Source organism: Crinia signifera, chromosome 19 (assembly GCF_055691185.1).
Source record: "Crinia signifera chromosome 19, ASM5569118v1, whole genome shotgun sequence".
In the NCBI taxonomy this organism is placed as follows: Eukaryota; Metazoa; Chordata; class Amphibia; order Anura; family Myobatrachidae; genus Crinia; species Crinia signifera.
In genome coordinates this window covers 5,080,846-5,094,396 of record NC_139226.1, presented here as the reverse complement: position 1 = coordinate 5,094,396, position 13,551 = coordinate 5,080,846, and the positions used below count along the sequence as shown (strand labels likewise).

Sequence of the window (13,551 nt, the reverse complement as noted above, 5' to 3'; positions counted from 1 at the left end):
AAATGCGGTGCCTTAGTAACGAGGCCTAGATTCCTGGTATCTGATGTATAGCTGCTATATTGCCCGTCCTATAGTGATATAAATGCGGTGCCTTAGTAATCTAGGCCTCATTACTGTTATCTGATGTATAGCTGCTATATTGCCCGTCCCATAGTTATATAAATGCGGTGCCTTAGTAATCTAGGCCTCATTACTGTTATCTGATGTATAGCTGCTACATTGGCGTTCTATAGTGATATAAATGCGGTGCCTTAGTAATGAGACCTAGATTCCTGGTATCTGACGTATAGCTGCTATATTGCCCGTTCTATAGTGATATAAATGCGGTGCCTTAGTAATGAGGCCTAGATTCCTGGTATCTGACGTATAGCTGCTATATTGCCTGTGCTATAGTGATATAAATGCGGTGCCTTAGTAACGGGGCCTAGATTCCTGGTATCTGACGTATAGCTGCAATATTGCCTGTGCTATAGTGATATAAATGCGGTGCCTTAGTAATGAGGCCTAGATTCCTGGTATCTGACGTATAGCTGCTATATTGCCTGTGCTATAGTGATATAAATGCGGTGCCTTAGTAATGAGGACTAGATTCCTGGTATCTGATGTATAGCCGCTATATTGCCCGTCCTTTAGTGATATAAATGCGGTGCCTTAGTAACGAGGCCTAGATTCCTGGTATCTGACGTATAGCTGCAATATTGCTTGTGCTATAGTGATATAAATGCGGTGCCTTAGTAACGAGGCCTAGATTCCTGGTATCTGACGTATAGCTGCTATATTGCCTGTCCTATAGTGATATAAATGCGGTGCCTTGGTAATGAGGCCTAGATTCCTGTTATCTGACGTATAGCTGCTATATTGTCCGTCCTATAGTGATATAAATGCGGTGCCTTAGTAATGAGGCCTAGATTCCTGGTATCTGACGTATAGCTGCAATATTGCTTGTGCTATAGTGATATAAATGCGGTGCCTTGGTAATGAGGCCTAGATTCCTGGTATCTGACGTATAGCCGCTATATTGCCCGTCCTATAGTGATATAAATGCGGTGCCTTAGTAATGAGGCCTAGATTCCTGGTATCTGACGTATAGCCGCTATATTGCCCGTCCTATAGTGATATAAATGCGGTGCCTTAGTAATGAGGCCTAGATTCCTGGTATCTGACGTATAGCTGCTATATTGTCCGTCCTATAGTGATATAAATGCGGTGCCTTAGTAATGAGGCCTAGATTCCTGGTATCTGACGTATAGCTGCTATATTGCCTGTCCTATAGTGATATAAATGCGGTGCCTTAGTAACGAGGCCTAGATTCCTGGTATCTGACGTATAGCTGCTATATTGCCTGTCCTATAGTGATATAAATGCGGTGCCTTAGTAATGAGGCCTAGATTCCTGGTATCTGACGTATAGCTGCTATATTGTCTGTCCTATAGTGATATAAATGCGGTGCCTTAGTAATGAGGCCTAGATTCCTGGTATCTGACGTATAGCTGCTATATTGCCTGTCCTATAGTGATATAAATGCGGTGCCTTAGTAACGAGGCCTAGATTCCTGGTATCTGACGTATAGCTGCTATATTGCCTGTGCTATAGTGATATAAATGTGGTGCCTTAATAATGAGGCCTAGATTCCTGGTATTATCTGATGTATAGCCGCTATATTGCCCGTCCTATAGTGATATAAATGCGGTGCCTTAGTAACGAGGCCTCATTACTGTTATCTGATGTATAGCTGCTATATTGCCCGTCCCATAGTGATATAAATGCGGTGCCTTAGTAATGAGACCTAGATTCCTGGTATCTGACGTATAGCTGCTATATTGTCCGTCCTATAGTGATATAAATGCGGTGCTTAGTAACGAGGCGTAGATTCCTGGTATCTGACGTATAGCTGCTATATTGCCCGTTCTATAGTGATATAAATGCGGTGCCTTAGTAATGAGGCGTAGATTCCTGGTATCTGACGTATAGCTGCTATATTGCCCGTCCTATAGTGATATAAATGCGGTGCCTTAGTAATGAGGCCTAGATTCCTGGTATCTGACGTATAGCTGCTATATTGTCTGTCCTATAGTGATATAAATGCGGTGCCTTGGTAATGAGGCCTAGATTCCTGGTATATGACGTATAGCTGCTATATTACCCGTCCTATAGTGATATAAATGCGGTGCCTTAGTAATGAGGCCTAGATTCCTGGTATCTGACGTATAGCTGCTATATTGCCTGTGCTATAGTGATATAAATGCGGTGCCTTAGTAACGAGGCCTAGATTCCTGGTATCTGATGTATAGCTGCTATATTACCCGTCCTATAGTGATATAAATGCGGTGCCTTAGTAATGAGGCCTAGATTCCTGGTATCTGACGTATAGCTGCTATATTGCTTGTGCTATAGTGATATAAATGCGGTGCCTTAGTAATGAGGCCTAGATTCCTGGTATCTGACGTATAGCTGCTATATTGCTTGTGCTATAGTGATATAAATGCGGTGCCTTAGTAATGAGGCCTAGATTCCTGGTATCTGACGTATAGCTGCTATATTGCCTGTGCTATAGTGATATAAATGCAGTGCCTTAGTAACGAGGCCTAGATTCCTGGTATATGACGTATAGCTGCTATATTGCCCGTCCTATAGTGATATAAATGCGGTGCCTTAGTAATGAGGCGTAGATTCCTGGTATCTGACGTATAGCTGCTATATTGCCCGTCCTATAGTGATATAAATGCGGTGCCTTAGTAATGAGGCCTAGATTCCTGGTATCTGACGTATAGCTGCTATATTGTCTGTCCTATAGTGATATAAATGCGGTGCCTTGGTAATGAGGCCTAGATTCCTGGTATATGACGTATAGCTGCTATATTGCCCGTCCTATAGTGATATAAATGCGGTGCCTTAGTAATGAGGCCTAGATTCCTGGTATCTGACGTATAGCTGCTATATTGCCTGTGCTATAGTGATATAAATGCGGTGCCTTAGTAACGAGGCCTAGATTCCTGGTATCTGATGTATAGCTGCTATATTACCCGTCCTATAGTGATATAAATGCGGTGCCTTAGTAATGAGGCCTAGATTCCTGGTATCTGACGTATAGCTGCTATATTGCTTGTGCTATAGTGATATAAATGCGGTGCCTTAGTAATGAGGCCTAGATTCCTGGTATCTGACGTATAGCTGCTATATTGCTTGTGCTATAGTGATATAAATGCGGTGCCTTAGTAATGAGGCCTAGATTCCTGGTATCTGACGTATAGCTGCTATATTGCCTGTGCTATAGTGATATAAATGCAGTGCCTTAGTAACGAGGCCTAGATTCCTGGTATATGACGTATAGCTGCTATATTGCCCGTCCTATAGTGATATAAATGCGGTGCCTTAGTAATGAGGCGTAGATTCCTGGTATCTGACGTATAGCTGCTATATTGCCCGTCCTATAGTGATATAAATGCGGTGCCTTAGTAATGAGGCCTAGATTCCTGGTATCTGACGTATAGCTGCTATATTGTCTGTCCTATAGTGATATAAATGCGGTGCCTTGGTAATGAGGCCTAGATTCCTGGTATATGACGTATAGCTGCTATATTGCCCGTCCTATAGTGATATAAATGCGGTGCCTTAGTAATGAGGCCTAGATTCCTGGTATCTGACGTATAGCTGCTATATTGTCCGTCCTATAGTGATATAAATGCGGTGCCTTAGTAATGAGGCCTAGATTCCTGGTATCTGACGTATAGCTGCTATATTGCTTGTGCTATAGTGATATAAATGCGGTGCCTTAGTAATGAGGCCTAGATTCCTGGTATCTGACGTATAGCTGCTATATTGCCTGTGCTATAGTGATATAAATGCAGTGCCTTAGTAACGAGGCCTAGATTCCTGGTATATGACGTATAGCTGCTATATTGCCCGTCCTATAGTGATATAAATGCGGTGCCTTAGTAATGAGGCGTAGATTCCTGGTATCTGACGTATAGCTGCTATATTGCCCGTCCTATAGTGATATAAATGCGGTGCCTTAGTAATGAGGCCTAGATTCCTGGTATCTGACGTATAGCTGCTATATTGTCTGTCCTATAGTGATATAAATGCGGTGCCTTGGTAATGAGGCCTAGATTCCTGGTATATGACGTATAGCTGCTATATTACCCGTCCTATAGTGATATAAATGCGGTGCCTTAGTAATGAGGCCTAGATTCCTGGTATCTGACGTATAGCTGCTATATTGCCTGTGCTATAGTGATATAAATGCGGTGCCTTAGTAACGAGGCCTAGATTCCTGGTATCTGATGTATAGCTGCTATATTACCCGTCCTATAGTGATATAAATGCGGTGCCTTAGTAATGAGGCCTAGATTCCTGGTATCTGACGTATAGCTGCTATATTGCTTGTGCTATAGTGATATAAATGCGGTGCCTTAGTAATGAGGCCTAGATTCCTGGTATCTGACGTATAGCTGCTATATTGCTTGTGCTATAGTGATATAAATGCGGTGCCTTAGTAATGAGGCCTAGATTCCTGGTATCTGACGTATAGCTGCTATATTGCCTGTGCTATAGTGATATAAATGCAGTGCCTTAGTAACGAGGCCTAGATTCCTGGTATATGACGTATAGCTGCTATATTGCCCGTCCTATAGTGATATAAATGCGGTGCCTTAGTAATGAGGCGTAGATTCCTGGTATCTGACGTATAGCTGCTATATTGCCCGTCCTATAGTGATATAAATGCGGTGCCTTAGTAATGAGGCCTAGATTCCTGGTATCTGACGTATAGCTGCTATATTGTCTGTCCTATAGTGATATAAATGCGGTGCCTTGGTAATGAGGCCTAGATTCCTGGTATATGACGTATAGCTGCTATATTGCCCGTCCTATAGTGATATAAATGCGGTGCCTTAGTAATGAGGCCTAGATTCCTGGTATCTGACGTATAGCTGCTATATTGTCCGTCCTATAGTGATATAAATGCGGTGCCTTAGTAACGAGGCCTAGATTCCTGGTATCTGACGTATAGCTGCTATATTGCCCGTGCTATAGTGATATAAATGTGGTGCCTTAGTAACGAGGCCTAGATTCCTGGTATCTGATGTATAGCTGCTATATTGCCCGTTCTATAGTGATATAAATGCGGTGCCTTAGTAATGAGGCCTAGATTCCTGGTATCTGACGTATAGCTGCTATATTGCCTGTGCTATAGTGATATAAATGCGGTGCCTTAGTAATGAGGCCTAGATTCCTGGTATCTGACGTATAGCTGCTATATTGCCCGTCCTATAGTGATATAAATGCGGTGCCTTAGTAATGAGGCGTAGATTCCTGGTATCTGACGTATAGCTGCTATATTGCCCGTCCTATAGTGATATAAATGCGGTGCCTTAGTAATGAGGCCTAGATTCCTGGTATATGATGTATAGCTGCTATATTGCCCGTCCTATAGTGATATAAATGCGGTGCCTTAGTAATGAGGCTTAGATTCCTGGTATCTGACGTATAGCTGCTATATTACCTGTGCTATAGTAATATAAATGTGGTGCCTTAGAAATGAGACCTAGATTCCTGGTATCTGATGTATAGCTGCTATATTGTCCGTCCTATAGTGATATAAATGTGGTGCCTTAGTAACGAGGCCTAGATTCCTGGTATATGAGCGTATAGCTGCTATATTACCTGTGCTATAGTGATATAAATGCGGTGCCTTAGTAATGAGACCTAGATTCCTGGTATCTGATGTATAGCTGCTATATTGCCCGTTCTATAGTGATATAAATGCGGTGCCTTAGTAACGAGGCCTAGATTCCTGGTATCTGATGTATAGCTGCTATATTGCCCGTCCTATAGTGATATAAATGCGGTGCCTTAGTAATCTAGGCCTCATTACTGTTATCTGATGTATAGCTGCTATATTGCCCGTCCCATAGTGATATAAATGCGGTGCCTTAGTAATCTAGGCCTCATTACTGTTATCTGATGTATAGCTGCTATATTGTCTGTCCTATAGTGATATAAATACGGTGCCTTAGTAATGAGGCCTAGATTCCTGGTATCTGATGTATAGCTGCTATATTGCCCGTCCTATAGTGATATAAATGCGGTGCCTTAGTAATGAGGCCTAGATTCCTGGTATCTGATGTATAGCTGCTATATTGTCCGTCCTATAGTGATATAAATGCGGTGCCTTAGTAATGAGGCCTAGATTCCTGGTATCTGATGTATAGCTGCAATATTGCCCGTTCTATAGTGATATGCGGTGCCTTAGTAATGAGGCCTAGATTCCTGGTATCTGATGTATAGCTGCTATATTGCCCGTCCTATAGTGATATAAATGCGGTGCCTTAGTAATGAGGCCTAGATTCCTGGTATCTGACGTATAGCTGCTATATTGCCCGTTCTATAGTGATATAAATGCGGTGCCTTAGTAACGAGGCCTAGATTCCTGGTATCTGATGTATAGCTGCTATATTGCCCGTCCTATAGTGATATAAATGCGGTGCCTTAGTAATCTAGGCCTCATTACTGTTATCTGATGTATAGCTGCTATATTGCCCGTCCCATAGTTATATAAATGCGGTGCCTTAGTAATCTAGGCCTCATTACTGTTATCTGATGTATAGCTGCTACATTGGCGTTCTATAGTGATATAAATGCGGTGCCTTAGTAATGAGACCTAGATTCCTGGTATCTGACGTATAGCTGCTATATTGCCCGTTCTATAGTGATATAAATGCGGTGCCTTAGTAATGAGGCCTAGATTCCTGGTATCTGACGTATAGCTGCTATATTGCCTGTGCTATAGTGATATAAATGCGGTGCCTTAGTAACGGGGCCTAGATTCCTGGTATCTGACGTATAGCTGCAATATTGCCTGTGCTATAGTGATATAAATGCGGTGCCTTAGTAATGAGGCCTAGATTCCTGGTATCTGACGTATAGCTGCTATATTGCCTGTGCTATAGTGATATAAATGCGGTGCCTTAGTAATGAGGACTAGATTCCTGGTATCTGATGTATAGCCGCTATATTGCCCGTCCTTTAGTGATATAAATGCGGTGCCTTAGTAACGAGGCCTAGATTCCTGGTATCTGACGTATAGCTGCAATATTGCTTGTGCTATAGTGATATAAATGCGGTGCCTTAGTAACGAGGCCTAGATTCCTGGTATCTGACGTATAGCTGCTATATTGCCTGTCCTATAGTGATATAAATGCGGTGCCTTGGTAATGAGGCCTAGATTCCTGTTATCTGACGTATAGCTGCTATATTGTCCGTCCTATAGTGATATAAATGCGGTGCCTTAGTAATGAGGCCTAGATTCCTGGTATCTGACGTATAGCTGCAATATTGCTTGTGCTATAGTGATATAAATGCGGTGCCTTGGTAATGAGGCCTAGATTCCTGGTATCTGACGTATAGCCGCTATATTGCCCGTCCTATAGTGATATAAATGCGGTGCCTTAGTAATGAGGCCTAGATTCCTGGTATCTGACGTATAGCCGCTATATTGCCCGTCCTATAGTGATATAAATGCGGTGCCTTAGTAATGAGGCCTAGATTCCTGGTATCTGACGTATAGCTGCTATATTGTCCGTCCTATAGTGATATAAATGCGGTGCCTTAGTAATGAGGCCTAGATTCCTGGTATCTGACGTATAGCTGCTATATTGCCTGTCCTATAGTGATATAAATGCGGTGCCTTAGTAACGAGGCCTAGATTCCTGGTATCTGACGTATAGCTGCTATATTGCCTGTCCTATAGTGATATAAATGCGGTGCCTTAGTAATGAGGCCTAGATTCCTGGTATCTGACGTATAGCTGCTATATTGTCTGTCCTATAGTGATATAAATGCGGTGCCTTAGTAATGAGGCCTAGATTCCTGGTATCTGACGTATAGCTGCTATATTGCCTGTCCTATAGTGATATAAATGCGGTGCCTTAGTAACGAGGCCTAGATTCCTGGTATCTGACGTATAGCTGCTATATTGCCTGTCCTATAGTGATATAAATGCGGTGCCTTAGTAACGAGGCCTAGATTCCTGGTATCTGACGTATAGCTGCTATATTGCCCGTCCTATAGTGATATAAATGCGGTGCCTTAGTAACGAGGCCTAGATTCCTGGTATCTGACGTATAGCTGCTATATTGCCTGTCCTATAGTGATATAAATGCGGTGCCTTAGTAATGAGGCCTAGATTCCTGGTATCTGACGTATAGCTGCTATATTGCCTGTGCTATAGTGATATAAATGCGGTGCCTTAGTAATGAGGCCTAGATTCCTGTTATCTGATGTATAGCTGCTATATTGCCCGTCCTATAGTGATATAAATGCGGTGCCTTAGTAATGAGACCTAGATTCCTGGTATCTGACGTATAGCTGCTATATTGCCTGTGCTATAGTGATATAAATGCGGTGCCTTAGTAATGGGACCTAGATTCCTGGTATCTGACGTATAGCTGCAATATTGCTTGTGCTATAGTGATATAAATGCGGTGCCTTAGTAATGAGACCTAGATTCCTGGTATCTGACGTATAGCTGCTATATTGCCTGTGCTATAGTGATATAAATGCGGTGCCTTAGTAATGAGGACTAGATTCCTGGTATCTGACGTATAGCTGCTATATTGCCCATCCTATAGTGATATAAATGCGGTGCCTTAGTAATGAGGCCTAGATTCCTGGTATCTGACGTATAGCTGCTATATTGCCTGTCCTATAGTGATATAAATGCAGTGCCTTAGTAATGAGGCCTAGATTCCTGGTATCTGACGTATAGCTGCTATATTACCTGTACTATAGTGATATAAATGCGGTGCATTAGTAATGAGGCCTAGATTCCTGGTATCTGACGTATAGCTGCTATATTGTCCGTCCTATAGTGATATAAATGCGGTGCCTTAGTAACGAGGCCTAGATTCCTGGTATCTGACGTATAGCTGCTATATTACCTGTACTATAGTGATATAAATGTGGTGCCTTAGTAATGAGACCTAGATTCCTGTTATATGACGTATAGCTGCTATATTGCCCGTCCTATAGTGATATAAATGCGGTGCCTTAGTAATGAGGCCTAGATTCCTGGTATCTGACGTATAGCTGCTATATTGCCCGTCCTATAGTGATATAAATGCGGTGCCTTAGTAACGAGGCCTAGATTCCTGGTATCTGACGTATAGCTGCTATATTACCTGTACTATAGTGATATAAATGTGGTGCCTTAGTAATGAGACCTAGATTCCTGTTATATGACGTATAGCTGCTATATTGCCCGTCCTATAGTGATATAAATGCGGTGCCTTAGTAATGAGGCCTAGATTCCTGGTATCTGACGTATAGCTGCTATATTGCCCGTCCTATAGTGATATAAATGCGGTGCCTTAGTAATGAGGCCTAGATTCCTGTTATATGACGTATAGCTGCTATATTGCCCATCCTATAGTGATATAAATGTGGTGCCTTAGTAATGAGACCTAGATTCCTGGTATCTGACGTATAGCTGCTATATTGCTTGTACTATAGTGATATAAATGCGGTGCCTTAGTAATGAGGCCTAGATTCCTGGTATCTGACGTATAGCTGCTATATTGCTTGTACTATAGTGATATAAATGCGGTGCCTTAGTAATGAGGCCTAGATTCCTGGTATCTGACGTATAGCTGCTATATTGCCTGTGCTATAGTGATATAAATGCGGTGCCTTAGTAATGAGGCCTAGATTCCTGTTATCTGATGTATAGCTGCTATATTGCCCGTCCTATAGTGATATAAATGCGGTGCCTTAGTAATGAGGCCTAGATTCCTGGTATCTGACGTATAGCTGCTATATTACCTGTGCTATAGTGATATAAATGCGGTGCCTTAGTAATGAGGCCTAGATTCCTGGTATCTGACGTATAGCTGCTATATTGCCCGTCCTATAGTGATATAAATGCGGTGCCTTAGTAATGAGGCCTAGATTCCTGGTATCTGACGTATAGCTGCTATATTGCCTGTGCTATAGTGATATAAATGCGGTGCCTTAGTAATGAGGCCTAGATTCCTGGTATCTGACGTATAGCTGCTATATTGCCTGTGCTATAGTGATATAAATGCGGTGCCTTAGTAACGAGACCTAGATTCCTGGTATCTGACGTATAGCTGCTATATTGCCTGTCCTATAGTGATATAAATGCGGTGCCTTAGTAATCTAGGCCTCATTACTGATGTATAGCTGCTATATTGCCTGTCCTATAGTGATATAAATGCGGTGCCTTAGTAATCTAGGCCTCATTACTGATGTATAGCTGCTATATTGCCCGTCCTATAGTGATATAAATGCGGTGCCTTAGTAATGAGGCCTAGATTCCTGGTATCTGACGTATAGCTGCTATATTGCCCGTCCTATGGTAACGTCCTTTATATTTATTGTTGCCTTCCAGAAAAAGCAGTATTATATTGGCAGCAGAGGAGAGTACAATCAGCTGGGGACCATCGCCCACCTACGGAGAGCTGGTAAGTCCGGCACCGATCATGGTCCACCAGCCAAACCCATCTCGGTTTATACCCAGTAGATGCCCGACATGCTTAACCCTTTGTGTGCCAACATCTGTATGAGATGCGTGCAATATCGGCTAACCATACCAGCCTCGCTCACATGTGTTATACAAGTTTAAGGACCAGATTCTCCAAGATCCAAAAGTGATCAAATATAGAGTGATAAACAGCCAGCCAATCGGCTCCTACCTGCCATGTCACAGGCTGTGTTTGAAAAATGTCAGACAGGAGCTGATTGGCTGGTTGTATATCACTCTCCATTTTTTCACTTTTGAAGTTTTAGAGAATCTGGCCCCAAATAACAAATGTGTATATAAAAATAAAAGGATGATATTTTCTACAGTATATAAGGTCCTACAGATGACACGTCATGATGATGAATGCAAATGTTTTCTGTGCAATTTTCACACCTGTTTTGAGAAGTTCACTTGGCACTGAAAGGGTTAACCATGACCCTAATCTCATCGCTGCAATGGCGGCAGAGTTGTTGTTGTTGTGGGCGATGTCCTGTCCCCCGATCTTTGTAGGCCTTCACCAATGAATCCTTTGTGAACTCTTCTCAGGGCTATGGGGACAACAAGGCCAAGTCCTCCACCACCGCTCAGGAAGTGAAGACGCTGGATGGAATCTATGCGGAGCAGGTGAGTTTCGTGTTGCTGCCCTTCTCCTCCGCCGTTCCTCCGTATGATGCTCTGACACTGGCTCCTGTCCCCGCAGGTCACAATGGGTTACTCTCACACCCTGATTGTTGCACGGGATGAAACGGATCGTGACAAAGAGAAGCTGAAGAAGCTCCCAGAGTACAATCCTCGCACTCTGTGATGTCTCTACGCCGTCTACACCAGGAAGGGGGGCCGATGCGCACCAACCACTCCCCTCACACACTCCTGTGGACCCCTGTGGTGCTCCTGCTACTGCAGGTCAGTCTGGCACTGACAGGGGTAAGGCAGCTGAATCTACCCTGAGGGTACCGGAAATCACTCTACATTCCTTCCCAATTTTTCTCTCCACTCAACTTATTTCCAGGAAACAAACTTTTTAAACAGGCGCGTTTCGCCGCATTGTCATGGGAACAGGACGGACCTCCTGCTTTAAAGAGTGGACCATCAGAAACCTGACTGCTCCCTTTCTCCGCCATAAGCTACTTCTCTGAGCTTACACCCGAACCCCGTGTCTCCCACCACCTTACAGCGCCTGCTCCCTCAATGCTGATGAACAGCAGAGAATGGTTGGCGCTGAGTTTCCGGGAATTGGTGCCTTGCGAATAAGTGTTACTGGCAGCGTGAGTGGGCTCCGTTCCTGCAGTGCTGCACTTCTGGTGCCTTTCCTACACGCGTGGTCTGCGCGCACAGCGCCGCACTTCCACCCGTGTCACCAGCCTTGTTACATAGCCGTTATGAAGCTTTTTTTTTTTTTTTTTTAGGAAAATAAAATTCATTCCTTTTTTTTTTTTTTTTTTATAAACTTTTTATTTAGGATTGAGCATGTTTACATCACATTGAAACTTTCTTTCTTCTGTGTATACAGGCATTCTTTCCTCTGTACATATATATGGGAGAACATTTTACAGTAGAGAAACAGAGCAATGTCATTTGAGGGCGGACATGACCTAAACCACACCATCACTCAGTGATTGTGTTTACTGGAAAGTCTATCGGGTCGGACCCGGTGAGGACACGGGTCTCGTACCATTGAGTGGAATGGAAACATTTATGGATTTGTGATTTCAGATCATTAGATAATGAGTCGATGAAACCCTCCCATATCTGGAAAAATGTTTCCGTACGCTCCTCTTTTTGGAGGGATGATTCCACCCAATCCATATGGAATATATGGAATAACTTTGCTCGAAACAGGGGTATAGAAGGGGGGTCCTTATGTATCCATTGATGCAGAATACATTTGCGGGCTACCGCAGATATAATAAGCATCATCTTTTTGCTCTCCTGTAGAATTGGTGTTCCCATTGGAAAAACGCCTAGGATTGCCCACTCTGCCGACAGGGGAAGGCGATTCAATAAGAATGTGGTGGAAAATCCTCCTTTTTATAGTCAGCGCTAAAGTCACTTGCCCCTCCTAGCCTCCTCACTGCAACGACACACCACCTTACCAGCATGCACCTCTAATCAGCGAGGGGCCACTTTGAGGACGGGACCCGTTGGCAGCTGCATGCAGCGTTGCTCTGCCTTCTGGTTAGTGGAAGACTCCTCCTCCTGCGCAGAGTTTACACGTTTACGGATTATTTGTACAGAATTGCAATAAATGGATTTATGCCATGTCCCTAGTTCTTAGTCTGAGCACTTGTGATCATTCCATTATTGGCAGCAGATGGGATCAGCCGCAGCGGTTTGTGCTATTGTGCTGTTTTTTTCTGTTTAATATGTTTCATCCAGCGCTGTGTACGTATTCATTGGACCTGACCTCACGGTGAATGCGCAGTTTGTACGTCGCAGCCACGTCTACGCAGGGTGGTCTGACCTCCTTTTATGTGAGGTTACAGGGTCTGGGGCTAATGTTTTATCTTATTTTCGTTTTATATTTCTCAAGTTCATTGTTTGAATAAAATCCGTCTTTGTGTATGGTGTCTGCTGTGCGTCTTCTGTCGGGAAATCCTGTGCCGTAGAGGCAATATAACTACATTGCATAGCTCCTAGTCCGGGCCTGGCATCTGCTGGAAGATGATTCATTTGTGATGTCACATGAATTAATCATGTCATGTGACTCTTAGCCGCCATGGTAGGGAGGTTTGGGAGCAGTCATAATACAACCCTAAAAAAAGGGAACTGATGAAACAGAAAAGTCTCAGTGTTGGAGGTCAGCAGGTGGGAAATATAACACGTGGTGACCCCGCACCACAAAAACACAATTGCACAGAGAAATGTGTACAAGACACATATAGTTGGTTATAGTCCCTCCTGCGAGCTGACCTCCAGCGCTGAGACTTTTCTGTTTCATCATTTACCTTTTTTTGTGTACTATTGTAATACCCCCACGTGTGAAACAGACATATTACAGCCGCTATTATGTT

At 43.2% G+C, this 13,551-nt stretch overlaps 1 protein-coding gene across 2 annotated transcripts in view; it reads left to right on the top strand.

The window, feature by feature from the left end:
- The window catches only part of RCC2 (regulator of chromosome condensation 2), a 30,197-nt gene extending 17,095 nt beyond the window's left edge, over positions 1-13,102 (top strand). For both annotated transcript variants that reach the window (XM_083161878.1, XM_083161877.1), the window contains exons 11-13: positions 10,409-10,481; positions 11,087-11,164; positions 11,241-13,102. In XM_083161878.1, the coding sequence (XP_083018004.1) occupies positions 10,409-10,481; positions 11,087-11,164; positions 11,241-11,345 (256 nt within the window). In that variant the 3' untranslated portion in view covers positions 11,346-13,102. The remainder of the gene's footprint in view (positions 1-10,408; positions 10,482-11,086; positions 11,165-11,240) is intronic.
- Positions 13,103-13,551: the final 449 nt, after the last annotated feature.